This window comes from Alligator mississippiensis, chromosome 5 (assembly GCF_030867095.1).
Source record: "Alligator mississippiensis isolate rAllMis1 chromosome 5, rAllMis1, whole genome shotgun sequence".
NCBI lineage: Eukaryota > Metazoa > Chordata > Crocodylia > Alligatoridae > Alligator > Alligator mississippiensis.
The window spans coordinates 39,484,017-39,511,968 of NC_081828.1; the positions used below are offsets into that span (position 1 = coordinate 39,484,017).

At 56.9% G+C, this 27,952-nt stretch overlaps 2 protein-coding genes across 8 annotated transcripts; one reads left to right on the forward strand and one right to left on the reverse strand.

Moving 5' to 3' along the window:
* Positions 1-1,941: 1,941 nt before the first annotated feature.
* Positions 1,942-22,632, reverse strand: PLEKHA4 (pleckstrin homology domain containing A4). Of its 6 annotated transcripts, none has more exons than XM_059728142.1 (22): positions 22,354-22,631; positions 16,077-16,180; positions 15,376-15,480; positions 15,030-15,102; positions 14,766-14,863; positions 14,204-14,319; positions 13,748-14,041; positions 12,934-13,561; positions 12,569-12,634; positions 12,381-12,485; positions 12,088-12,162; positions 9,277-9,357; positions 7,768-7,917; positions 7,408-7,506; positions 6,334-6,439; positions 6,072-6,184; positions 5,687-5,797; positions 5,295-5,418; positions 5,106-5,203; positions 4,575-4,736; positions 3,283-3,463; positions 1,942-2,700 (listed from the first exon to the last, which is right to left on the reverse strand). In XM_059728142.1, the coding sequence occupies exons 1-22, from the start codon at positions 22,580-22,582 to the stop codon at positions 2,090-2,092; spliced, it is 3,729 nt and encodes a 1,242-aa protein (XP_059584125.1). In that variant the 5' UTR covers positions 22,583-22,631; the 3' UTR covers positions 1,942-2,089. The 6 variants fall into 6 exon arrangements, with proteins under 6 accessions (XP_059584125.1, XP_059584127.1, XP_059584126.1 ...); XM_059728144.1 differs by lacking the exon at positions 22,354-22,631 and adding an exon at positions 18,307-18,395; XM_059728146.1 differs by having other exon boundaries at positions 2,532-2,700; positions 3,283-3,432; positions 22,354-22,632.
* PPP1R15A (protein phosphatase 1 regulatory subunit 15A) lies at positions 20,228-26,262 on the forward strand. Of its 2 annotated transcripts, XM_059728149.1 has the most exons (4): positions 20,228-21,920; positions 23,195-24,388; positions 24,506-24,580; positions 25,331-26,262. In XM_059728149.1, the coding sequence occupies exons 2-4, from the start codon at positions 23,210-23,212 to the stop codon at positions 25,748-25,750; spliced, it is 1,674 nt and encodes a 557-aa protein (XP_059584132.1). In that variant the 5' UTR covers positions 20,228-21,920; positions 23,195-23,209; the 3' UTR covers positions 25,751-26,262. The 2 variants fall into 2 exon arrangements, with proteins under 2 accessions (XP_059584132.1, XP_006274912.2); XM_006274850.4 differs by lacking the exon at positions 24,506-24,580 and having other exon boundaries at positions 20,238-21,920.
* The last annotated feature ends 1,690 nt before the right edge of the window (positions 26,263-27,952 follow it).

A 27,952-nucleotide genomic window follows, 5' to 3' on the forward strand; every position in this document is an offset into this window, starting at 1 on the left:
GTCCCTTTTCCTGAGGAGAGCATATATTAACCCTTTACAGCAGCAAGATGTTGGCTGCTGCAGTCCTTCTTTACCTGCAGCAAGTTTGGGTGTGATGTCTTGTTTTGGTCATGGCTGACAGTAGTTCTGACAGAGGAAGTACCATGATCACCACGGTGGTTTTCCCATGGAGAGGGGTAGTACCTGGGTAGAGGTAATATAGTTACCCTCCCACTTACATTTCCAGTGGGAAGATCTTGGCTTATGGTAGGGAGACTCCTCCTCAGTTTGCTCCTGCAGCCATATGGCTGAGGGCAAGCAAACCTGGGGATATACAAATCCCCAAGCCTCTGGGCTTGGGCCTGCATGTAGGACACCTGCCAAATGATTTTGAAACATCTGAAGCCCCAGGTTGGGGTAAAGGATGTTTGCTGGTAGTAGGGCCATATATAGTTCTTGAATGATTCACGGATTTGGAATTGATTTGGCTTAGAACATGAAAAATTTTCCATTAAAAAGAAGTAGTTTTATGAATAGGTTAGACTGTGGATTTGCATAGGATGGCTTGGATCAGGCGGGGATTGGACTAGAGGACCTCCAGAGGTCCCTTCCAGCCCTGCTTCTCTACAATTCTATGATACACAGGTCTGGTCTCTCCTGAGGTGGGGCTCTGTGGGGAGTAATGTAAGAGGAAGCGCTCCCCTACTCCAACCCCAGCAGGGGACAGCATGGAGGAGGAGGCAGTTGGCAGAAGCTGGCTGTGCAGGTCCCTTCCAGCCCAATTTCTCTGATTCTATGCTCTACCTTGTGGCCCTATGGGCTGGGTGACTGGCATGGAGCTGGATTGGGTACCACATGCCAAGATTGGGGTCCTACACTGCCCTGATCAGCCCTGTGCTGCCCAGACTGGCCCCAGCACCATCCAAATCAACTATATGTGCCCTATCTAGTACATAGGGCTAGTCAGGGGAGCCGTGTTTAATGTAGCCACCGCTCCCTGCTGGCCAAACTTCCAGACCCATTAAGGAGCCCTGCAGCCAAATGACACAACTCCACAGGCAAATTTGGCCTATGGGCCAGGAATTGAGCACCCCTGGGATACAGGGCTTTTTGGATGGGGATTTGCTTTGGGAAAGAAGATCAGGACACAGAGCTGAACAGCGCAAACTTTATTGAATACATTTGCCCGCTAAGGCTGGGTTGGGTTCCCAGTACCTCTAGGGTGAGGGGGCAGCTGTTTATCCAGGAATCCTTTCACCCAGGGTTGAGGTGCATTTGGCTCTGGGGTGGGGCATGTTGGGGGTTGGTTATACAGGGCACCCCTTCTGGCATTGAGATGCCACAAGAGCTGCCTGTATTAGAAAAGCTTCCTCAGCGCCCCATGCTCCACCGCACCTTTTCATCACACCCACAGGTCTCCAACTGGGGTGTGAGGGTTGTTTGCACAGCCCCAGACATGTTTGGACAAATCTGTCTGGCTCCAAGCCCCAGGTCTGGAAATGCAGAGGGTGGGAACTAGGGAGGATGATGGATCCCATGAACTTCCTCTTCCTTCTAGATGCTGATCTCAGCTCTCTGGCTAGCACAGTCAGCAGGAGATTGAGGCAGGGCTGAGATGGCAGAGAGCTGTGGGTTGGGAGCGAGGGACACCAGCAGAGCGGTGGGGGAGGGGAAGGGGGCTGCAGGTGAAGAGTGAGGGGCACTGCCAGAAGGGCAGGGCTGCCTGGCAAGAGCTGAAGGGAAGGTGTTGAGGGGCACCAGTCAAGCAGGGGAATACTTGGGGGTCCCCAGTAGCCCTCTCTTCATGGCAAATAGAGTGACCCTCAGCTCCAGGGGGGAGGGGGCTGTGTTTCCCTGTCTGACCACAGAAGGGTGCCCTTATTCAATGCAGAACTGGGGAGAGGGCAACAAGATCCCACATGGAGTGCTTCTCCCCCCCAGCCCCCTTGGTTGGGGATATCGAGGCCCCCAAACCCCCCCCCAGCCTGTATTCCCTCTCCCCCTTACATCCCCAGTGGACTTGGGATAGTCCCAGCTAGGACTTCAGCACTGCATCCTCCTCTGGGGGCACCCTGAGGGCAGGACTTAGCCCCACTCCACAGCCAATGGGCTAGAAGCTAGACTGAAGCAGTGTAATTCTGATTGGCTGGCTGGCTTCGCTCAGGTGCACTCTCACCTGGCTGGGTTTGGTGCCCCCACTCTGCCCCTGATACCCACCATTAACCAAACCCTCATTTCCTACAATCCTTTGCTCCCCATAACCCCTTGCGGTGGCAGGATTGGATGGTGCAGGAGAGGACACCTGATTGGATACCTCAGGTGAAACTGACACCTGATTGGTTGGTTCAGGCAGCGATGTATCAGGCATGGATGAAGCTTGATTGGTTGCCTCTGTCCAAGATGGTGACACCTGATTGGGCATCTCAGACAAAGCCGATATCCGACTGGACGCCTCAAGAATGGGCAATGCCCAATCAGAGTTCCAAGACAGAGGTGAGCCCTGACTGGCTGCTCCTGACTGTAGCCCTGTGCTGATAGGAAACACTGCAGGCTGATTTGGGGAGCAGTCTCTCTCAGCCACAACATGATTGGCCTGGTATTCCCCATGGATGCGTGTGGCAGAAAGCATGAGATGCTGATTGGTCAGTGCATCCAGTTGTTCTTGGTGGGGCTCTGAGTGGGGCTTGCGTCCCCCAAGCTGGGGCTCATACGGGGTCCTCCCTGCAGAGAGAAACAAGGCAGGGTCACCCTTCCTGTCTGGAGCCTGGCATGCGGCCACTTCTGGGGTAGGATACACCAAGGGCTGGTTATACAGCACCCCCTTGTCCAGGGCTGAGATGCAGCTGGCTCTGGGGTGAAGCCTGTTGGGGGCTGGGAATACACAGAGAGGAGAAGGGACCTTTTATCTGCCCTGCTGCCCCTATCGCCTCCACCTGTCTCTTCCCCCTTGGGAGCTGCTGTCAGGAGTCAGGAATTTCCCCGACAGCTGGGACACGTTCCAGGCATTTTTTGCTTCACTTGCCTGGCTGTTTTCACAGCCCTGATGGGAGGGGGGGGCAGTGAGGGGGGAAAGGGAGGCCCACTGGGAGAGATGAGGGGGAGCTGGAACCCAGGCGCCCTAAGTCCCAGTTCCTCCCCAACCCCCTGCTCCAACCCACCAGGCCCCACTCTCCTGTCCCAGTGTTCACTGGAACCCAGATGTCCTGGCTCCCAACCTACCCCCCAGCTTCAACCCACCAGGTCCCACTCTCCCCTCCCAGAGCTGGGCTGGAACCCCAGTGTCTCAGAGGCTCAGCCTGTTACCTGTGATGAGTTTGCTGCGTTGAGAGGCCTCGCTTGCCAGGGTGTAGGACAGGCTGACAATCTGCTGCCGGTCTCTCTTGGCCCCTGGGACGCAGGGACCCCAGGGCCCCCCATTCGCACCCCCCCTGCAGGGCTGGGCTGGCTCTGGGCCTGGGTTGGGGGGTGGGACCAGGAGGGGTAGCTGATGAGGGTGGGGAAATTTTAGAGTGGAGGGACAAGTCATGATACCCTGATGGGCCCTCTCCCAATGCCCTAGGCCCCTCCCTGCCCATAAAACCCTTCCCCTCACTGCCCCACATCATGCCCATGGGTCTATGTAGCCTCATAACCCTTCCCCCACACTATGGTCCCTCCAACTCCCATGCTCCAACCTCCATGGAGCCTGTATCCTCTCTCTCCACGCTACAGGTCCCCTGCCTCCATGCCCAGGACGCTGTGTCCTGCCACACCCAGGGCTCTGTGCCCCCGCTTATTCTGCCCCGCCTACTCACACCATGGTCCCCCCACACTCATGCCAGGGGTTTATGTACCCCATAAGCCACCCCTCACACACCACAGTTCCCCTGCCCCCATGCCCAGAGCCTTATGCACCCCATATGCTTTACCCCCACATCTTCTTCCCCCATGCCCAGAGTTCCTTGCATCCCTATAGCCTCTCCCCCACATATGGTCTCACCCCTGCCCCCCTCAGTTCCCATCCCAGATCCTCCTCCCCAGTCTTTCTCTCTTTCTTTCAGGGTCCCCCTGCTTCAGCTCTTGTGGCAGGGTGGGCAGGGCTGGACTGGGCAGGGGAGGCTGGTAATTTAAGAGGTCCTACAGGCAGACAGCAGGGTTGGGGCTCCCTTAATCTGTGGGGTGCAGTGAGGCCAGGCCCATTTCCTGGGGCAGGAAGGAAGGGGACGAGCCATCGCAGAGAGAAAGGGCCTGGGGAGAATAAGGAGCATACCCCCTGGCCAGGACCTGAACTCAGCTAAGTCTGAGCCCCAAACCCAACAGTCATACTGCCCTCCCAGGGCTGGGGAGAGAACCCAGGTGTCCTAACTCAAGCTCCATGCCCACTGGACACCACTACCCTCCTACAGCTGACCTAGGGCCCCTGGGCTCTCTGGGTTGGGTGGGGGGAAGCTGGATTGTCCTGGGTATAGGAGTCAGGAGACAGCCCCACTTCCAGAATAAGGGGGCCTGGTCTCTGGCATGCTCCACCCTAAAGGGAAGTGGGTGTGGCCCCAGGCAGCCCTGCCTCTTGTCTGCATGGAATCCCCTCTCCCTGCCAAGAATGCCTGTGTACCCACCCGGCTGGCACTGCCCCGGAGGGAGCTGCGCCGGGGCCCCGGGGGGCTAGGCCTGCCTCCATCCTGTGACCGCTGCGCTTCCTGGTGGCGCCGCATCCGCTCCAGCTGCTCCTGGGCACTCATCCGTGTGCGGTGCGGGGTGGAGGGGACAGGGACACTCACCTGTGGAAGGGCACAAGGAGATGGCCATCAGGGGATCAGTGTGCTGCAGGGGACCCAGGCATCCGGGTTCCCAGCTCCTCCCCAGGTCTAACCCACTGGACCCCACTCCCTGCCCATAGTTGGGCTAGAACTCAGGCATCCTGGCTCCCAGCCCCCTGCTCAGATTTGCTAGACCCCTTCTCCTGGGACAAAATCCAGATGTCCAGACTCCCAGCCCCCACCCTCTCCTGGCTCTAACCCACTTGACCTCACAGCCCACCCTGCGCTGGGCTAGAATCCAGGAGTCTGGACTCCCAGGCCCTTCTGCTCTAACCCACCTGACCCCACTCCTCTCCCAAAGCTCAGCTAGAACCCAGGCATCTCATATACCTTGGCAGGCAGCTCTACTGGTCTCTGTTCCCACGGCTCATAAGATGTTGGGCTGGGGGTCCATGGGAGATGGAGGGCAGCAGTTTGGGAGCCAAGACCTATGGAGGGAGAGGAGCAGAAGTTATTAAAGGGGCTGGGGCACAAGAGGTTAATGCCAATCCGGGTCAGCAGCAAAAGTGAAAGACCCACCTGGTGCAATGAGGTTAGGGTTCCCTCTCTCTGGCTCTGGTGATCTGGCCCCTCCTCTGGGAGGACTCTGGGGGGGCCTTGAGCCCCAGTTTGCTCCCCCAAACACTGCAGAAACAGGTGGGCTCTGCAGGGGAACAGAAAGGTGAACCCAGGGCTATGGAGACAGCAAGGAGCTATGGGTTGGGAGTGAGGGGCACCAGCAGGGTTGGGGAAGAGCAGGGGGCTGAGCACGAGGGACACCTGTAGGACTGCAAGGTGGGGTGGGGGTGCAGGGGGCTGTGATTTGGGAGTGAAGAGCACCGGCAGGGGTGTGAGGATTGGGGAGAGTGGGTCGAGAGAGACTGGCACCGGCAGGGCTGGGGGTGTTCCAGCCCCACCCTACTGCTACTTACATGCCCAGCTGCCGGTTGGTCCATCCGCCCAGTGGGCTCCAGCGTAGGCTCATGGTCAGGCGTGGATTGGGGCAGGGGAAGAGGCAGCTTGTGGGGAGTGACTCCAGGAACCTACAAGTTCACCAGGAAAAGGAGCAGAAACAGCTTGGTGACACCCTGAGGTGTGGCAGCCTCTGGTGTGTGGTGCATGGAGAGCTGGTCCTACAGGGCTCCCTCACCTGGCACTGAGATGCAGCTGCCTCTGGGGTGGGGTGGGGTGTGTTGGAGGCTGTTTCCCCCCCCCCCCCAACACACACACACAGTGAACCTAGGATACAGGAGATCCCCTGTGTGACCCCTGTCCCCCACAACCCACCCCGAGGCTCCAGGACAGCAGCCCCCTCACCATTAGCAGTAGCTCTTGGGGATCCCTGGGTTCCTCCAGCCCTGGGAAGGGGAAGGAGCTGGGAGTTGACCCAACCCAATGCTCCAGAACCGGGGAGGTGGCTGGGGAGAGCCCTGCAAAGAAGACCACCCAGTGTCAGCATCCCCCTTTGTCCCCAGCCTCCCCCCCCACCCCACTCCATGCAGCACAGCACCCTCCCTCACCCAGCTCCTGCCCCACACAGCACAGTGCCCTTGCAGCCCCCTGGGGAGGGCTCTGGCACCTGGGCATCTCCTGGTGTCTGGCACGGGGCAGGGGGGACCATGGGTTTTCAGCCCTGCCAGGATGTCCTCAATCATCCACAGCTCCTGCTGCGCGGCCTCCTGCTCCTGAAGACAAAGAGCAGAAGGGTAAAGCCAGCCTGGTATCTACCACCCTTCTACATTGCAACAGTGGGCTCAATTAGCCTAGTACCCCTGTCCTTCATCAGAGTAATGGTCCCATCCAGCCCAGTACCCCTCACTATCATAGCAATGGTCCGTCCAGCCTAGCACCACCCCCACCATCAAAGAAATGGTCCCATTCAACCCAGTACATCCCCCAACCCATCACAGCAATGGTTGATCCTATCCAACTTTAGGTTGGACCTTAGAAAGAACTTCTTCACAGTAAGGGTTGCCAGAATCTGGAATGGGCTTCCAAGGGAAGTGGTGCTCTCCCCTACCTTGGGGGTCTTCAAGAGAAGACTGGACAAGCACCTAGCTGGGGTCATGTGACCCCAGCGCTCTTTCCTGCCCAAGGCAGGGGGCCAAACTCAATAACCTACTGAGGTCCCTTCCAACCCTAACATCTATGAATCTATGAACTCTGTACCTACCATCAAAGCAATGGTCCCATCCAGCCCAATAACCCTCCCCTTTTCCCTTTTCACAGCAATAGGTCCATCCAGCCCAGTACCACCCCACCCCATTACAACAGAGGTCCATCCAGACCTTCCCCTATCACAGCAATGGTCTCATCCAACCCAGGACCTAGTATCACAGCAAGAGTCCCATCTAGCCCCACACAGCAGTGGCCCTGTCCCCCAGCAATGGTTCCATCCAGCTTGGTATTTCCTGCCCTCCAAGCAGACCAATGGGCCCATTCAGCCCAGAACCCTCTCGCCTGGCACGGACCCTGTGCCCATCTACTCCAGTATCAGGCCTTTTCCAGTGTTAGTGCTGCTGGGCTCAGACACCCCAGTGGTCCCCTCTGCTCTGCTTCCTCCAAGACCCCAGCTCCCAGCACTGATTGCCTGGGGAGACCATGAGGCAGGTGATCCTGCAACCTAACCCCTTCAGATGTGGGGCTGACTCACGTGGGGGTGCCCGAGGTGCCGGATTTGTGCCAGGGTCTCTCTCAGCATCTGTAGCTCATTTTCAAGAGCAGCATACTCTGCCCAGGCCCTTTCGCTGTCCTGGAGGGCAAACAGAAGCTGTTTGTGCAGCCTGACATGCAGCCACCTCTGGGGTGGAGCATGGTGAGGGCTGTTTGTGCAGGGAATCCCTCCTTTGCCTCTGAGATGCAGCTGCTTTTGTGAGGGTGCATTTTGAGAGCTGCCCATATAAGAACCCTAAGCCTGGTACCAATGCAGCCATCTCTGGGGTGGAACATGGTTAGCCCCCACTCCCAACACACACACACACACACACTCTCTCTCTCTCTCTCTCTCTCTCACCAGTGCCAGGTCGCTTAGCTGGGCTCTCACTTGGACCAGCTCGTCTTGCAACCGCCTCTGCTGGTACCAGATCTTTTCAGTGGCCAGGTCGTGCCCTTTGAAGTCCTCCAGCTGATGGCGGGTCACTTCCAGGGCTTTCTCCAGCCTCTCCTGGAAGGGATCAAGGCTGATTTAACCCCTGGGGCAAGGGGACACAAGCATCTGAGAGGACTTGCATAGAAATTACAGAGAAGCAGGGATGGAAGGGGACCCCCCCTTCAAGGTCATCTAGTCCAGTGGTTCTCAACCTTTTCTGTATCAGGACCCATTTGTAAACATCAATGGTCAATCCCAACCCAGTGCCCCTCACTCCCAACCTGATGCCCCCCAGTGTGTGGGGCAGGGAGTGGGTATGTGGGGGAGAGAGGGTGGAACTCTGCCAGCCTACAAGGAAAAAGCCACAGTTTGCCATGGTTTTTCTCCTTTAAAGGAGAATCCATTTTTAAAGTTTGTTCATGACCCTTTCATATATTCTTGCGACCTACTTTTGGGTACTGACCCACAGGTTTAGAAATGCTGATCTAGTCCAACCCCTGCCTGAGGCAGGATCATCCCTATCTAAACGACCCTGTACAAATCCATAATCTAAGCTCTTTGTAAAACTGCTATCAACCCTGACACAACACAAGACATCACACCCTAACCAGGCACAGGTAAAGCAGGGGGATCACGGCAGCCAACATGCTGCTGCTGTAAAAGGTTGTTAATATATGCTTCCTCCCAAATCAACACCAATCTGATCACAGGGCAAAATTCCTTCCTGACCCCAAACACAGCAATCAGGCTGACCCTAAGTGGAGGGCAAGACCCTTTAGCCAACAGGTTGAAGTTCCAGCAGGAGCATTGGCACAGCCCAGTCCCAATTCCCAGACTTGGCTGCAGCCAACACCCAGTGTCTCTGAGGGAGGCTTAAAAACACCTTGACACATGTAACAGAATGGCAGGGAGGGGGTAGCCAGCAAAGCCCAGAAGCCTGGAAAATCCCCACAGCAGAACACAGGCAGAGCTACACCTAGATCATCCCTGACCAGTGCCTGTCCAACCTCTCCTTGAACCCCTTCAGTGATGGAGAGCGCGCAGCTCCCCTAGGCAGTCTAGTCCATTGCCTCACTGCTCTAACAGTGAAGAGGTTTTTCCTGATATCCAATATAAACCTACAGTCTAAAACTCTAAACCTAGTCTCCCAAGTCTAATTCCAGCCCCCTTTAAGAACCACCCAGCAATCAAGGGGTCCATACCCCACATACACGCTTTGCTCTTCATGGCCTGGGCAGGTTGCATTCAGTGCACTCCCTCCACTGGAAGCAGGTCCGTGTATTAACGAAATACACCACCACTGGGTAAAAGCTTGCCTGTCGTGGGGGAGGTGTAGGGCACTGAGATGCAGCCACCTCTGGGGTGTAATGCATTGAGGGGCTGTTTATATGGGCCTGCTTGCCAGGTGCTGAGAAGAGGCAGGCATTAAATTACCTTCTCAGCCCGCAGATGGCCTGTCTCCTCCTCCAGGCTCCGGAGCAGTTTGTCTTGGCCGCAGAGTTTGGTCAGAAGGACCTACATTGAGGGGAGAACAAGGAAGGTCACATGGGAATGACATGCAATTCCAGCTGCAGCCTCTAGATGGCACTGTGGCTGACACCACTCATTCTCAGAGGAGCTGCCCCAACCCTGCTGCTGATGTGATGCACACCCCTTAGCCAAGGTGCTGTTGAGCAAATACCCCACTGCTTGCAACACTTCCTGTGCCCCACGTCAGACTTCCTATATAATCACAGGCTGGGGTGCAGGGTTGGGGGCAGATCTCAGAACTGCTTCCCTATACCATTGCACTACCCTGAGTAGAAAACTGACAGGGGCCCCTCAGTTTTCTCTTCTCCATACTAAACAGTCACAGCTCTTTCAGCCCTTTAAGTCCTGCTTTCCAGGCCTCTGATTATTTTTGTCTCCCTGCTGGGCTCTTCCTAATCTGCCCACATCTTTCTTGAAGTACAGGGCCCCAAACTACACCCAGGGCTCCAAAGGAGGCTTCCCCAGTGCTGAATAGGGTGGAAGTGTCACTTGGTTCCCTGTCATAGGATCATAGAAAAGTTGAGCTGGAAGGGACCTCACAAGGTCTGGGGACACAGACCAACCTGGACACCTTTGTAAAGTGGGCAGACCAAAACCTGATAGCATTTACTGTAGAGAACTGCAGGGAGCACCGCCTTGGGAGGAACAACCAGCATCATACTTATAGGCTCAGCAGTGCTATACTCGCTAGAACTATGGCCAAAAGAGACTTGGAGGTCCTGATTGACCACAAAATGAACATGAGCCACCAATGCAATGCTGTGGCCAGCATAGCTAATCAAACTCTGGCATGCATCCATCAATGTATCTCTAGCAAAACCAGGGGTCCGGGACCTTCTGGTCAACCTCCTCCTGGCTCTGGCCAAGCTCACCATTTGGCTATCCAGGCGAGACGCTCTGGCCGGGAAGGTCCCTGGAGACCTTGGGGCATTTTTCCTTGGTGTCCTGCATGCACGTCTCTGGGTGGAGCATCGCTGGGTGGTAGCTACCAACACTCTAGCTGAGTTTGAGGGCCGGTGGGCGCTGTCTGGCGTGCTCTGCTCGGTGTCCCCCCAGGGAGCACTTGTTTTGGCCCTTTGACCCTGTACATGTACACCCTGTTTTCTTATGATTTGTCCCCCATAATCAGTTGAATTTTTAAAGACTCTGGCCGCCCAACCAGTGGTGGCCCCCGATTTTTAGTGGGCTGGGCCCACGGCCTTTTTAATTCAAATAGATCTAGCAAAACCAGGGACATCATCCTCCCGCTTTACTCAGCCTTGGTGAGGCCACAACTGGAGTACTGCATCCAGTTTTGGGCCCCCCACTCAGGAGGGATGTGGATATGCTCGAGAGAGTCCAGAGGAGAGCCACCCATATGATCAAAGGCCAAAAGAGCAAACCTTATGAGGAGAGGCTGAGGGACATGGGACTCTTCAGCCTGGAGAAGAGAAGGCTCAGGGGTGGCTTGGTGGCAGCCTATAAGTACATAAGAGGAGTGCATCAGGATCTGGGAGAACAGTTGTTCACCAGAGCTCCCCAAGAAATAACAAGGTCCAATGGCCACAAACTCCTAGAAGGCTGATTTAGATTGAACAAGGAAAAACTTCTTCACATTCCGAGTAGGGTGGCCATTCGTCTGGTTTTATAGAGGACAATCCAGTTTTCTGGTCCTCTGTCCTCTATCAGACGCCTTTATGTCCTCTATTTTTCAGTGCTTGGTGGCATCCTCCTCCCCCACCGACATTGCCATGGCCACCTGTGAGAGCTCCCTGCTTGCCACCACCACGCCCCCGCCACCACCACTGCCGCCGCCACTGGCAGGAGCTTGCCATGGCCCTCCAGCCTCAGGAGGCTGCGCACGGGGTGGGAGGCTGTCCTCTATTCTTGAGGTACCTCTATGGCCACCCTAACTCTGAATGTCCAGGGTCTGAAACAGACTCCTCCCGGAGGTGGTGCAAGCACCTACTCTGGACTCATTCAAAAGGCATTTGGATGTTTATCTTGCTGGGATCATTTGATCCCGGGAGCCTTCCTGCCTATGGCAAGGGGACTGGACTCGATGATTTCATGAGGTCCCTTCCAGCCCCTAATGTCTATAAAATCTATGAGGTCACAGCTAATCCAGCCCTTTGCTCAAAGAAGGATCATCCCTGACTAAACCATCCCAGCCACGTGTCTGTCCACCCTGCTCTTGAGAGCTTCCAGGGACGGAGGTTTCAGCTTCTCCAGGCAGCCTGTCCCAATGCTTGACCACCCTTAGAGTCAGAAAGTTCCTTCTCTTTTCCAACCTCAATTCCGCCTGCTGCAGCTCGAGGCCATTTATCCTAGTCCTGTCCCCTGTGGCCACTGAGAAAAGTTCATCTCTATCCTTTCCATAATTGCCCTTCAGGTATTTGAAGACTGTGACCAAATCCCATTCTGTCTTCTCTTCTCAAAAATAAACAACCCTAGTTCTTCCAGCTTTTCCTCAGCAGTCTTGCCTCCCAAGTCCCTCATCATTTTTGCTGCCCTGCACTGGACTGTTTCCAATCTATCCACATCCTTCTTGAAGCACAGGGTTCAGAACTGGACACGGTGCTCCAGGGGAAGTCTCCCCAGTCCTGAACAGAGTAGGAGAATCACTTGATTTGCAAATGATGCTACTGTTAATACAACCCAAAGGTTGACTTTTTTATAATACCACCCAGTATGCTACAGGCTTCTTTTGTAACAGGAGGAAGCCAACACACTCACATCCGTGTCACCTTCAGAGCCAGGAGTGGACAGAAAATGGCTCCTATCGTGGAGTAGTGGGGCCAGACTCCGGGGCTAGAGAGAGAGAGAGAGAGAGAGAGAGAGAGAGAGAGAAAGGGACTGAGCAGCAGAGAACCCAGGTATCTGACCCTCCCCTATTCCCTTCCACAGAGCTGGGGTCCAGGCTCCCTTGGAGGGCAGAACAGGGGGCTGCATGGAAAGGGGAAACGGAGGCAGGAAAGGGCAGTAGCAGGGGCAGGTGGGGTCCCCGTAGGCAGGGGAGGGGTACCTACCGTGTGGGTCAGCAAAGGTCTCTTCCCATGGAGGGAGGGGCGACTGGGGGGTGGGGGCAACGGCGGGAGGTGGAGGAGGCTGGAGGAGGTGGAATGAGGGGTGACCTGGGGAGAGAGTGGGGGGCACAGGGTTAGTGGCGAGAGGTGGGGGGGGAGGGGGACACAGGAAAGTGGGCAGGGGGACTCACCAGTCGGCCATGGGGGCGGGCACGAGGGGGGCCACCCCCTGGGAAAGGGAAAGCCCTGTCGGAGATCTGCAGGGAGAGGGAGAAGTCAGGAGGGCTCCCAGGAACACCCCTTCTTTGAGACCCCTCCCCCAGTCCCATGCCACAGCCCTCCAGTGCTCCCCAAGCTGCAACATCTCCTACCAATGCCTCTGACACACAGGCTTCTGCCCTGAGAAACAACCTGCCCACCAGACCCCAAACAAAGCTCCCTACCTTGACACAGCCCCAGCCCTGTTCCCTGTAGCGCAGCCCCCCACTCCAATCCTCCACAGCACAACACCCCAGACCCTGCCCCCCCACACCCCTCCCCAAGCACCCCACATTACCCGGCCCCGGTGCGGCCTCCCCAGGCTGTGGCCCGATGTGCCCGTGTTCCCCTGGAGCTCTTCTGCTGGGGTGCCTGGCCGCGCCCGGGTGGGGTGGGGGCTGCGGAGGTAGCGCCCCAGAGGCCGGGCATAGGGGTCTTCATAGGGCAGGATGTCGTAGCGCTCCGAGGGGGTCTGGGGGTGCCCCAGGGTCGACCTGCCCCTGGTCCCACCCACAGCCTGGGGATCCCCCAAGGTCTTGGAGCCTGGGGCAATGTCCATCCGACCCACAGGGGTATGGGGCCGCACCAAGGCACGGCTGTGCCAGGGGTGGGCCAGGATGGGGAGCTCTTCACAGGAGGCAGCCAGGGGGGCTGCTCGAGCTCTGCGCCGGGTCTGGGGAGGGGTGGAGGGGTTAGGGGGAGCCCCCGGGGCCTTGGAGAGCTCAACAGGGGTTGGGGGAAGGGAGTAGGAGTGGGAGGCACGGGCTGAGAGAAAGGGGGATGGGACTGGGGGGTAAGGGGATGGGTCAGACAGAGGTAGGGCAGGGGAGGGGGGCTGTTGTGGTGGGGGGGGTCTGTGGGGCTCCCCAGAAGCTGATTCGGGTTCAGAGGGTGCCTGGCCTGGGGGGGTCTGGGAGCAGAGCAAGCTAGGGAGAGGAGAAAGAGAAAGGAAAGGGTCAATAGGGGTAAAAAGTGTCTCCCGCTTCCCACAGTGCCCCCTGCTAGAGCAGCCAGGAGCCCCCTCCCCAGCCAGAGCCTGCCCCATAGCCCCTCAGCACAATGCACCCTGTCCCCCACCTCTGGAGGCCCAGGCCAGGGCTGGTGTCTCTCACCTCCGCCCAGCTGCCTCTCCTCTGCCCCATTCCCTGTTGGTGGGGCTGGGGGGCCCAGCCGTGGCGCTGTGCACAGACCCCCCATCACCATTTTCCCCGTGGCCAGCTGGGGGCAGGCTTTCTGAGGACGAGTGGACCCTGTCCTGGGGCTCTGCCAGCCGGGCGATCTCTAGGGACTCCGCGCTTGGGGCAGGTGCCAGGGCCTGAGGTGGCACAGCCTGCGTGACGTCCTCAAAGCTGGCATACAGCCTGTCCTGGGGGTGCACAGGCATGGGCAGAGCAGGGGCCCGGCTCCTGCCAGAAGGAGGGAATGTTCAACAGACAATACAGGCATCCGCGAACCCCCACATCCACTCTAACCCGCTGGACCTCACTCCCCTCCCGGAGCTGGAGAGAGAACCCGGGTGTCCTGGCTCTCAGCCCCCTGTTCTACCCCATCAGGCCTCCCTGCCCTACAAGGTGCTGCGTTCGCTCTCTGCTGCTGCCGACTGGCTCATGGCGCGGACCCAGCCGTTCATGTCCTCCTGGGTGTCAGCGCTGAAGTGGTATGTCCGCATGCCGGGGTGCTCTGCCTGGGATACAATGCGAGGGGAGCAGGTTGGTTAACAGGGGCTGTGCTAGCCAGACCCCTGGGGCAGGGCTCCTACCCCCACACCCTAATCCAGCAGACCCTACTACCATACCAGACCTGGAATTAACCCAGGTGTCCTGGCTCCCAGCCTCACAACTGTTCCAAATCCACTAGCCCCAGGTCTCCTCCCAGAGCTGAGAAAGAACCCAGGCATCCTGGCCCCCAGCTCCACCCTAACCCACCAGGCCTCATCCCCTTCCCAGAGCTGGGAAAAAACCCAGGAGTCCTGGCTTCTGGCCCCACCCTGCTCTAACCCAGCAAATGCCACTGTCCTTCCAGATCTGGGAAAGAGCCCAGGTGTCCAGGTCTCTTAAAACTGGGGATCCCCAGAGGCATGCTCAAGCTGGGGCTCAGGACAGGACCCGCCCCCCGCCCAATTAAACTGACCTTGAAGGTGAAGCGCCGGTTTTTGGCCTCCTTCGGAAGAATCCGGATCTCGTAGCTGGGCAGGAGGATGCTGCCCAAGACCATCTCCTCCCTGCTGTCTGAGGGACCCCAAAGGAAATGCATAAGTAGGATGTGATGTACTGCCTCACAGCCCCCCACAGCACCCCCTGCTGGGGATACAGCCCCCATCCCTGCCAGGTCCTACCCCCACAGTGCCCCCTGCTTGGGGGTGCCCTCCCTCCTTGGGGAGGGAGGGCACGTTACCTCGGTAATAGAAGAGGCAGTAATTAGACAGGACAAACCAACGGCGCTTCCAAAGCTTGAGGCCAGAGCTGTCCTGGAAGGAGCAGCCAGGATGCCTGGGTGAGGGGCAGGCCTGGGGAACCCCCCAGGAGAAGTGCCTTTGCCCTTCCTTTGCCTCTCACCAACCCCTTTAGGAGATCCCCGTGCCCCCCCCAGCCTCCTTTCCCTTTCTACCCCTGCCCCCTGCCCCCACCTACTCATCTTCCCTGCCCTACTTGCACCCATAAAGCCCTCTGACTCACCAGCCCCCTTAAATTACCACCCCCATATCCCACTTCCCCTCCCCCAGTCACTCCCCCCCACATACCTGCTTGTACAGCCAGCCCCGAATGACCACGGGAGAGTTAGGATCCCTCTTGATGGAGTTCCCCCTCTTCCCAAAGGTGTGGACCCTTCGCACAGAGCGAATCGGCTAGGAGGTGGGCAACAAGGGGTTAATAGGTGAATCAACCCTCCCCCACCCCGCCCTCCCCCCATACACACACACCATTAGGGGACACACACACACAAGCACTAGGAGGTATACACAGACCCCCATTAGGGGGCACACACACACCACTAGGGGGCATGTACACATGTGTGTGCATATGCACAGACACACACACACACACATACACACTTAGAGGACACATACACACATTCACACACTACTAGGAGGCTCGTGTGTGTATACACACCCCCTATTCAGGGGCATACACACACACACCACTATGTGTGTGTGCACACGCATGTGTGCACCTCTCACTAGGTGGCACCAACCTCATCCCCAGCCCCAGAGGGGCATGGGCTGGCACAGGGGGAGCAAATAGGGCAGAGGCTTTTTACCCAGCTATAGGGGAGAGGGAAGACCTGAGGAACGGGACATGAGTTGGGGACAGGCATCTCTGGCTTGCGAGGGGTAACAGTCCCCTCTTGGGCTCCAGAGGCTGCAGACGCCCCCACTCCACCACCACAACTGTGCCCCCAGCCTGGGAAAGTGCAAGGTGCCCCTTGCCCTGCCCCACGCACCTTGGCACCCAGGGTAACAGAGGAGATGGTGAGGACACTGCTGGCCTGGCTGAGGCCACTCCGAGGCCACTCCCCATCAGACATGGTGCCCAGCTGGCTTGACCCTGAAAGAGAGCACCCGGCGGGGAGATGGATCAGGGCACTACTGCAAGCAAGCTCAACACACTGGCTTCCCCAGCTAGGGGCACTGATGTAGTGAAGCTCACAGCACTGGTGGAGTCTCCAGCTGGGGGCACTGCTGTGGAGAAACTTGAAGCGCCCAGCAAACAGACAGCCTGGTATCTATCCTGACACGGGGCACAGAGGTCAGGATTGTGCGTGGGCAGGGAACAAGGCAGGCACAGGGCAGGGCACAGTGTTCCTGCCACCCCCAAGGGCGATAGGGCCTGAATGGCCCATTCATCTGTGCAGTGTGACTTGTAGGGGGTGGAGGAAGCAGGCACCCCAGGACACCATGGGGGTAGGGAATGTAAATGGGGGGAGGGCTGGGGATCATGTGCCGGGGCAGAGAGGGGCCCAGCAGACTCCTTGACAAACCCAGACCTACCCCAGGACCCCCAGCACTAAGACATGGCCCTGTCCCTGGTATATTCCAGCCCTGGGACCCAGCACCAAGACACAGCCTCATCCCCTACTATATTGCAGGCCTGGGACCCAGCACCGAAACATGGTCCTATCCCTCGCTATATTCCAGCTCTGAGACCCAGCACTAAGACACAGCCCTATTCCCTGCTATATCCCAACTGTGGGACCCCAGCAGCAAGACACAGCCCCATCTTCCCTATATCCCAGCCCTGGGAACCAGCACTGAGCCACGGCCCGGTTCCCCAGTATATCCCAGAATCTCAAATTGCCCCCTTCCCCTCCCTTACTACAAAGCTCATTCACTCAGGCAGGGAGTTGAGGCTGCTCAACTCAGTGCATGCCAGAGAAGGGCCCTGCAACCACCAGGGTGTGGCGGAGGTGGGTGGGTATGGAGTTAGGCTTGGGGAGGGGAGAGGCAACAAGAGAGCCTCTGTCTTTGTTCCAGGGCGGGCTGGCATTCAGGCACGCCAGCTGTGACCCCAGGGCCAGCTGCCTGCGGGGGTGAGCATGGAGCCAGGCATTCCTCATCTGTCACAGACCCACCCCGTCAGGGACCCACGGAGGGTCTGGACTTAACTCCTTCCCTGACATGGGTGCACTGCTGTGGAAAAGCTCACAGCAGCAGATGGGGGTGGGCACTGCTGGGGAGGAAAGATCACAGCAGCAGGGTTCTAAGTGGGGGGCTGTACTGTGTGTGTATGTGCAGGGGGGGCTCACAGAACTGGGGGAATCCTGGCTGAGGGCACTGTTATGGGGAAGCTTGCAGCATTGGTCTATTTAGATGCACAGATGGAATCCAGGGCATGAGAAACTCCCCAGCCCCTCCCAGGGGCAGCTGCAGCCCTACTCAGACCCTTGCCCACAACCTAGGCACCCCCCCAGCTCTGAGGGGTCTGAGGCATGGTGGGTTACAGTAAGGGGCTGGAGGCCTGGACGCCTGAGTCTTTATCTCAGCTCCAGGAGGGTAGTGGCATCTGCTGGGTTTTAGCAGCCAGGGCAAAGAGCCAGGACTCCTGGGTTCTCTCCCACTACAGGAACGGGGTTATAGTATGGTTGGGGGAAGGACTGGGAGCCAAGATGCCTGGGTTCCTTTCTCCCCTCAACCCCCAGTTCTCCTGTCCCATTCCTCTTCCCCGATAGCTACTCTCAGCTGGCCTCACTGCTACTCCACACAGTGCAAATCAGTTTCTGCCTCCCTCAGTTCCTGCTCCCCCCATCACCCCCCAGCCCCCAGCAACAGCCTCCTCCCCTGACTGCCAGCTTTACTGGGGCAGGAAGGCCAGGCAGCCCCCATCTAGCTCTGAAACTGAACTGGGGTCTAGTGGGGGAACATGGCAGGGGGTGAGGCTGGGAGCCAGGACCCCTGGGTTCTGTCTCAGCTCTAAGTGGGGAGTGGGATCTGGTGGGTTAGAGCTGGGATGGGGGCTGGAAGCCAGGACTCCTGAGTTTTTTCCCAGCTTGGGGAGGGGAGTAGGGTCTGGGGGGTCAGAGCATGATGGAAGGACAGGGAACCTGGACACCTGGGGTTTTTCTCCTCATGCACATTGTCCCCACCACCCCAGGAAGCTAGCGATATACCAGGAGGGAAAACCCACCCCAGAAGCCCCAGGGGGTATGCAGGGACCTTGATAGGCCTGGCTCTTACCTGGTGTCCTGGGGCCGCTCTGGCCAGAGCTGGGGGTAGGAGTGGGGAAGGGGGATGATTCTCAGTGCCGTCCCATGGGTACCACTGATCTCCACCACCTCTGCCCCCTCTGCCTCTGTCCCACCTGCTGTCTCCTTCTTCCCACGTCCCCTTGACTCCCCGTCTCCCTTCCCTGCACTGAACAAAGTCTGTCCGTCTGTCCCTGTGAATGCACCCTGGCCCGGCCCAGCTCCTTTCCACACACACCTCACTGAGTCTGTCTATCTATCTATCCGTCCCCACAGACCCCCCCATTACTGATCTCTCTTCAGCTCTATCTCTCTGCCACGCTCCCTCTATTTATTATACCTCCTCTCTCCCTCTCTCTCTCTAACCATCCATCCTTCCCAATAAACCCCTCTATCTAACTCTGTCTCCATCCACCTCCTCTATCTGTCTATCCATCCTCATGCACACCCCTCTGTCTTTCTACCCCAGGCTCTCTCTCTCAGCTGTGCCCCCCACCCCAGCCAGGAGCCAGTACCCAGATCTCCGGGGCAAGGCCTGAGCTGAGAGATTGAATTTCAGCTCTGTCTCCTCCCACGGACACATACACCAAGATGGGCGGAGGGCTTAGGCTAGGAGCGGAGGCTAATGGTTAGAGCAATGGAGGCTGGGAGCTGGGACCCCAGCTCTGGAGGGGGAGTAGGGACTATGGGTCAGAGCAAACAGGGCTGGGAGTTGAGACTCCTAGGTTCCATCCCAGCTCTGGGAGGGGAGGGAGGCTGGTGGGCTAGAGCAGGGCAGGGGTTGGGAGCCTGGATGCCTGGGTTCTGTTTCCAGAGTGGCAGTGACGAGCTGTCCAGCTGGTGCAGTCCCATCTTCCCCAGTGACTGCCCTTTCTCATCTTAAACCCTGCACAGCTGGTGCCTCCCAGTGGCTGAATGCCCTCAGGATTTCCTAGCCCTAGCACTCTCCAGCCAGGCTTTGAGGGGAGAAGGAGAGGGTGGTGCTATGCCTCTGGACCTCAGAGACCCCCTCCCCAACACATCGAGATTCAGGGACAGCATCCCTGGCCTGGAGGCCTCTGCTATAGGTCAGCGATGAGGACAACTGAGGTTGCCTGATTTCACAGAGCAGGAAGCAACTCCTACATAGAACCCCAGTGTCCTGGCCCCTGCCACCCCGCCATTAACTCACTGCTGGCCCCACGCTGCTCTCCCAGAGTCAGTAATGCCAACTTTCATGAAAAAAGTACAAGTCTTGATTTCCAAGTCAAATGGACTCATGATCTCCTGATACAGAGATCAAATCTTGGGATTTTTCTTCTGATGTGTAGAGAGCACCAAGCTGGTAATTCTGTGGAGGGGAAGGGGCAAGGGGAGAGGGAAAGGTGGGGGGGCAGATCAACGGGAGGGAGTGGGGCAGGCCCGGCAGGTGCTGGGGTGAATGGAGTCCCAGGGCCAGGGTGAATCATACAACAGAGCCATGGGCAGCTGTCCGTCCATGTGTGTCTGTCCCTCACTTCCAAGCCACAGCCTGCCCCCCCTCCCCCCAGTCCTGCTGCTGCCTCTCACTCCTGACCCACAGTACTGCACATCCTGCCAGGGCTCCAAACCCCCCACACAGCAACAGCCCCCCACACCTTCACAAATAACACCCTCCCCAAACATACACAGTTCAAAAATAGCATTTCATGATTTACATTCTAAATCTCTTAATTTTTAAGAGTTTCTCATGATTTTTGACATGATGAGGCTGCCAGTACTGCAGAGCTGGGGATAGAACCCAGCAGTCCTGGCTCCTAGTCCCACCCAGTCTGCTACATCACAGGCTATGGCATGAGGAAGCAAAAGAGAAACTAGATACATGGAAATGTGGGTGTAAAAGAAAACGCCACTGAAAAGTGAAAGTACAACTGGGACTAAAACTGAGGGGGGGGGGGTCAGGGGAAGTCCTGGACCCTTCACCCCCAAACTGGGGAAGCCCTTTGGGAACTCCCCACTGGCCTCAATCTGTACTCCCAAGACTAGATTGGACTCCAGCATCATGGCTTCCAGCCCCCTGCCCAACCCACTGGGTTTCTACTCCCCTCCCAGGGCTGGGAGAGAACCCAGGCATCCTGGCTCATATACACAGTGCTGTGTGTGTGGCCTCGTGATGTGTTGTGTATCATGGGATTACTGCCTGTTGCATTGTGCGCTGCCTTGCAGTGTGTGTGTGTCAATCCCACATGGCACTTTGTACTGTATTCCAGGACCTGCCTGAATGCTGTTGTGTAATTTGTGTTGTTGTGTTTCTGCTCTCTGGAATGGGGCAGGATGATGATTCACTTTGTGTACTCAGTGTGAGTATGAGACGTGGGTTGTGGATATGCTCCACTTGGCATGAGTTCATTCCATGTGAGGTTGCAGTCTTGTTGTGAAAGATTGTGTTTATTCCACATTTTGTGGGAGTACATCATTGCAGGGCGGTGTGATGCCTGTGTTATTACACGATGGATGTTGTTTTGGGTTGTATAGCTGGACTGTACTTTCAGGCTGCTGGTATGTGTGTGTTGGGCTGCGTGGGGAACTACATATGTGTTGGTACTGTGCTGTGTGGGGAACTGCTGTGGAGTTGTGCTGCGCTGTACTGTGTAAGGTGTTACTGTCCAATTGTATGCGTGCCAGCACTGTGTTGTGCATGCTCCTGTGGAGTTGTAGTTTACCATGTAGGATTGTGTACATGCTGGGGTTGTTACTGCAGGGTTGTGTTGAGGGGTGCCGAGCCATATGTGTATGGGTGTCAAGAGGTGTGTGGTGCTACAGTGTAGTTACATGCCAGTGTTGTGTTGTTTTGTGTGTATGTGTACTCTGCTGTGTGTGTTGCAATATCTAGAGCTGTGTATGTGTCCACATAGGCGTTGTGCTGCTCTATGGCACCGTGTATGTGCTGGGGTTGCATGGTGCTGTTGTGGATGCTATGCTGCTGTAAGGTTGTGCTGGGCTGTGTGGGGTGGTGTTGTGTTGTTCTATGTGGGTTGTATGGTGTTGTGAGGTTGTGTCCCATTGTGTTGTAGGGTTGCATTGCGTTGCACGGTGCCATATGGTGCTGCATTGTGGGCGTTGTGTGGAGTGGGTATGTGCTGAGATTGTGTTACTGTAAGTGTGCATTGTGTGGTGTTGCCCTGGGCTTGGGCCGTGCGATGTGGGGCTGTATACCTGTCAGAGTTGTGTGTTGTTGTGGAGTTGTGCCATGCTGTGGGTCTGTGTGGAGGGTGTTGTGTGGGGCTATGTGCTGGTGTTGTGTCGTGTAGTGGGTGGTATATTGTCTTGTGGGGTGGGGATGTCAGGGTTGTGTGCTGTAGTGTTGCCGTGGGGTTGTGCGGTGAGGTGCGCTGCCGTGAGGCGGGGCAGAGGCTGGGCCGTTGCTATGGAGACCGCGCTGTTGATCCCCCTCCCCCCGGGGCCGTGTGTGACTCCTTTCGTGACGTCACGCCTGACGTCACCCGGCTCTATATGTGCGGGCCGGGCCGGGCCGGCGGGCACCGACCCTTCTGCAGGCACCGAGTACAGACGCAGTATGGAGCACCTGGAGCCCGGCCCGCGCCCTCGTCCCGCCGCTGGAGCGCCGTGGCCACCGGCTGAGCCCCGGTAAGCGTCTCCCTGCGCAACACCCCGCCCCCAAAGCGGCCCCCAGCCCCCTCCTTGTTGCCCCATATTTGCCCTGATCTGGGGCTGTTCCCCTACAGCTTGCCCCCTATAGCCAATGGGGTGCCCCACTCCCCACCTCTTTCTGCACCCCTATAGTGACCCCCCCCTCCCTCTGGATTGGCCCCATATTGGGGTTTTTGCAGGCAGTGCAGTCTAGGGGTGTAGAAACTCATGGTGCACTTCCACATGCTTCTGGGGACCCCACCATTTAAGAGGTTGCCTCCTGGCCTGTTATGGGGTCTCCCCAGTCAGCATTACAGCCGGAGTACCCTCTCTCACCACCTGGGGTCCCCCCACCCATCACCTCAGAATGGGGGTGCAGCACCCCCAAGATATACCCCTGCACCCACCCACCCCCCAGGATGGCTCAAACCTGTCAGGAAAGCCAGTCTTTTCCTGCCCCCCAGCTTCTCGCAGGAGCCTGGCCGCAGCGGTGCACTAGGGGGTGTGTATGGGAGCCCCCCCGCTTCTGGAGTGGGGTGTAGCCGGCATTCCAGAGGGACTTGTGTAGTCTTGCCAGGGCGGGAACGCCCCGGGCCTGACCGCCTTGCCAGGCCATAATAGGAAACTTTGAGAGACAAAGCAGGAAACAACCCAGGCATCCTGGCTCCCAGCCATCTTGTTCTAACCCCCCCACTTCCAGACCTGAGAGACCCCAGCCATCCCAGCACCCCTCCCATCCACTCTCCAGACCCCACCCCTCTTTCTAGAACTGGGAGAGCGAGAGAGAACCCAGGCATCCTGGCTCCCAGCCCCCTGCTTGAGCCCACCAGACCCCACTCCCCTTCCCAAGCTGGAAGGGAGCCCAGGCATCCTAGCTCCTAATCCCCCATTCCTCTCCCCCACCTCCAATCCCCCCAAGGTTCTGCTCCCTTGCAAGCTGGGATAGAACCCAGGTGTCCAGGCCCCCCACCCCCCATGTCTCTCCTTGTCATGTTGTGAACTGATGGAAAGGGTTAGTGTGTGTGGAGGAGGGGGAAAGGAGGTTCAAGAGAGCCAACAGGATGGTACCAAGTACAGGGACAGGCAGGCTGGCAGCCAGGAACCTGGGTTCCCTCCCCACCTATGGGAGGGAAGTAGGGTCTGGTGTGATTTCCCTGCTCTCCTGTGGGGCAAGGCCTAGCACCCCTTCCGCCTTTCCCCTCACAAAGGAGCACTCCCCACTTCCTGGAGCCCAATGACCTAAATTCTCACCCCTCCTCCATCCATTCCAGACCAAGAGAGCCATCATGACCCCCAACTCAACTGTTGTGACCTGCAACGCAACCCTTCCATTCGTCAACCACTGCCCCACAGTGACCCACTGTGCCCAGATGGTCCACGACGCCTTCCTGGACCCAGGTAGCCTCTCGTGCAGACCCACCGTGGCTGGCAGGCTCACCATGACAGCTAAAGTCCTCCTGTGCCTGCTGAAAAGGTGGCTGAATGCCTGGCATCTGTTCCCTGCAACCATGAGGATGATGAGGAAAACGAAGGAGAGCTTCCTTCCTGCCTGCTCTGGGCCAACAGGCAGGGAGGGGAGGTTACAAAGGCCCCCTGCTCTGGATCCCACCTCTGGAAAGGGACAGAAGCTCTGGGAAAACCTGGAGAAATGTGATGATACTCCGGGAGCTGCCTTTAGCTGCCAGGAGACAGACAAACATCTGGAGAACAGTGGAGAAGGCACTGTGCCAGGCAGAGAAGAAGCCACCAGCCTCCAGGAGATGAATAAACATCTGGAAGATGCCGGAGAAGGCAGTATGCTGGCCAGAGAAGAAGCCACTGGCTTCCAGGAAACAGACAAACATTTGGAGAGGTTGGAAGATTCTAGAGAAGTCCAGAAGCAACTTCTGGAAAATCCCCAGCATTCCCAGGAAGACGGGGAACATCCTGGGATGGGTGGGGCATCCAAAGAGGCCCTCAAGGGTGGTGAAGGAGATGCCACCATCTCCTTGCTGAATGGAACAAAGGATAAGGAACCCATCGCCAAGAGCTCACTGGTCCTCTCCTTGTTCTACTGCCCCTCAGAGGAGGAGGATGGGGAGGAAGAAGATGGAGGGAGTGACTCAGGTTGGAGCGACACAGAGGAGGAAGAGGAAGCTGACTCAGAAAATGAGGAGCTGTGGAGATCTCTGAGCTGTGGGCATGACCCCTCCAACCCTCTCCACTGTTCCACAAGCAGCAGGGGCCCCAAGGCAGCTCCAGACTCCTGCTGGCCACAGAACCAGGACCAGGTCTCCCACCTAGGCATGGTACACAGCTTGGAGGCTGGGACAGCCTGTGCCTTCCAGAGCCCCTGGCCTATGAGAAGATGGGAGAGCCTCCGCAAGGTGGCCCCTCACTATTGTGAGCCAGGATCTAGGAGAGCTGAGGACCCAGTGATGACTGAGACAGCATGTGACCAGGAGGGCAACCGGGCTGCCAAGAAGGTGAGTTGGGAGCCCGGATACCTGGGTTCCATCACTGTTCTGGGAGGAGAGTGGGGTCTAATGATGTGTGGGGGGCTGTTTCGGAGCCAGGACTTCTGGGTTCTTTTTCATCCCTAGCTGCAGGCCCTGTTGCCACTGGCCAGTTTCAGGGGACGACATCTGATGCCCCTGATTTTCCCCAGGAGATGGCAGGTGCAGTGGAGTGAAATGCAAACAATTCAGCCCCTGGTGCAGCCCCTGTCTAGCTTAATCTGCAGGGCCTTCCCACTGAAAGGCCCCCCCAGCCCCACACACAATTCAGTCACAGCATGCAGCCCCCCTCCCCCAGTGCTTTTCACTCCTGACCCATAGCCCCCCAGCCCTGGGCTCCTCTGACCCCACTGTTGTCCCTCACTCCCCACCTGCAGGGCCCCTGCCAGCCCCGCCCCCACGCCTGGGGCTGGAAATAGCTGGCAATTTCCATGCAACACTTGATTGTGACCTCAGTGGATGAGTCACTCTTTCCCTCCGCCTCCCCTCCCCTCCCCTCCCCTCCCAGTGGAGCCTGCGCAGAGGAACCCAGGTGTCCTGTGTCCTGTCTTCTGGCCTGAACTGGTTCCAGCAGAAGCATGTAGGAATGAATTTTGGCTTAAAGCAGGTGGGATGGGGCAGGAACCAGATGCCTGGGTTCTAGTCCAGCTCTGGAGGGGTGGGGGAAGTGGGGTCAGGTGGGTCAGAGTAGGGGGGGCTGGGAGCCAGGACTCCTGGGTTGTATTGCTAGGTTGTGAAAGGCAGAGGGAGAGTTCATCATCCACCCGAGACTCTGGCCGTATCTGCCTAAAGGGTTGGGGGTGGGGAATAGGGCCTGGGCACTTCCCTGCTAGGAGGCACTAGTTCCAGGCTGAGGGGAGGCGAGCAGCAGGGTCTCTGCATCCATCTCACCTCCTTTGTTTCTCCTCTCAGGTTCACTTCTGCCCTGTGGTTACAGTGCACCCGCTGATAGTCTGGGACTTTGCTAGCCGCACTGCCCGCTGTGGGCCTTGGGAAGAGCTGGCCCGGGATCGGTGCCGCTTCCGCCAACGCATCGAACAGGCAGAAGTTGTCTTAGGGCCCTGCCTGGAGCCAGGACACCGTGCCAAAGCCTGGAGGAGGATCCATAAGGCCACTGAGAACCCAGGCATCCAGGAGAACCAAGCTACATCCTTTCCATCCTGCTCCACTGCAACAGAGAATCCAGGCATGTGGGACCAGCAGGCCACGTCCCTTCCACTCTGCTCCACAGGAAGAGAGAACCCAGGTATTCAGGAGGGGAGAACAGGGAGGTGCCCATCCCTCTTGTCTGGAGAAGAGGACCTAGGCATCCAGAACAGTAGACTGGGATAGGACACACATTCCCCTGCCCACCTTGTGTGGTCCATTCCCCTAGCAACTGATTCTCCAACCCAACTTTTCCACAACTGACTCCATCTCCTTCGAGGAGCCAGGACTCCTGGGTCCTGCCTCACCCCTCCAATACACAAGGCAGGATCCAGACACCTACCTCAACAGAGCAGATAGCTACAAGACAGAATACTGAGCTGGATCCAGCCTGGCATTATAAACAGCTGTTCTCAGTGGCACTGCCCAGCTGCAGTTGCATCTGAACCAGATAAGCTCCAATTGTGCATGCATGTGTATGTGTGAAGATATTTCTGAGCCCTTGGGTTCATCCCAGCTGCTCACCCCCAGAGGGAACTGGACAAAAAGAATTTTGATAAATGTGTGAAAATTACCCACTTTAAAGGGTTGGGTTTTTTTACTTGTATTTATTTGTCCAAAGCACTGACCTGCTGCTTAGATATTATATATCATGTTTTTACTGCTCCACACCTGGTGAATAAAAAGCTCCTATTTCAGTTTTTCTGGTTCTTGTTACTACTTCAAAGTCCCACATCCCAGAGCCTGGGATAAGCTACCACATTGAATTATATCTGCCATGAATTTTCTTGGGTCTAAAGAAAACTAGGGAGGCAGTGAGACTGTTTATAAGAAATGATTCTCAACCACAGTGCTGTGAGATCCATCTAAGGGTGATGCACCATATGGAGCACTGTTAGATGAGAAAACACCTGCATCTCATTCACAAGATAAAACCAAAGATTTCAAACAGGAATCTCATGTCACAAAGAAGCTGACCTGTTGTGGTCTTTCTGAGTTCTTTGCAGGAGAATTGCTGTAGTATTTTTTCATTGCTGTAGTCAAAAAACAAGTGAAAACTAAGAGCTGGCATTTCTGGAGGAGTACCTTGAGCCTAAAAAAGCTTGAGAACCACAGGTTCATAGCCTTCCTCCCCCTCCAGCCAAACAGGCCTATTTGTTATGCAAAGCGGTGGTGGGCCTATGGAAATCAAGGAAGACTAAAAGCCTCCCTCAGTTATGGATGTCACTAGAATCATAGGATCAGAGAGAAGCAGACCTGGAAGAGGCCTCCAGAGGTTATCTAGTCCAACCCCTGCTTGAGGCAGGATCATCCCTATCCAAACCTTCCTATACAAATAACCTTAAAGCTACCATCGACCCTGACATAACACAAAACATAACACCCTAACCTGCCACAGATTAAGCAGGGACCACAGCAACCAACATCCTGCTTCTGTAGAACGGTTAATGCATATGCTTCACAGATGTCAGGTAGAGGGAGGCCAACTGCCCCCCCCCAGTCTGCACCAATCCAACCACACAGTATAATTCCTTCCCAACCCCAATTACAGTGATCGGTTTGACCCTGAGCAGAGAGGCAAGACCCTGTAGCCAGGAACCTCCAGTTTGAAATCCCAGCAGAAGCATTGGCACAGCCCAGTCATAATCTCCAGCCTTGGCTGTAGCCAACATCCAATGCCTCCGAGGAAGGCTTAAAAATTCCCGGACACATGTAGCAGAGGGGAAGGCAAGGGGAGTAACCAGCAAAGCCCAGAAGCCAGGGAAATCCCCATAGCAGAACACAGGCAGAGCTATGCCTAGATCATCCCCAATGCCCAGATATATAACAAGCGAAACCAGAGGACAACATGAGAAAACAGGGATGGGAACAGGAGTAAAGGTTGCTAACAAGCACTTTGTGGGGGATGAGAGACACTGAGCAGAGCACACCAGCCAGCACCCACTGCCCCTTGAACAAGTTCAAGGGACCTGTGGATGTCACTCAGTGAAACTCTGCCCAGGGGTGTGAGTGGAAGAGTGGGAAGAAGATGGCCCCACAGTAGCCCAGGTTCTTCCCCCAGCCAGAGCCTCCTTCCTAGCTGGTAGATGGAGAGTTTGGCCAGAGCCAGAAGGAAGGTGACCAGGACATGCCAGGTCTTGGATGGCTCAGGCAACTGGTAGAGAGGTCATGGAGGGCACATGCCTCTCCCTGCCACCAGATTGGCTGCCAAAGTGGGGTGGTATTTTTACCATGCTGGCCAGTGCCGTGTTGCGGGGGGCAACACTAAGTCACAGCACAGAAGTATAGGAGTGGATTTGGGGCTTTTAGCCCACCCACAAATTGTGCGCCCCCCCCCCCCCCCAAGACTCAGGAGGCACCAGTCACCCCTGCTTGGTGAGGCCATGG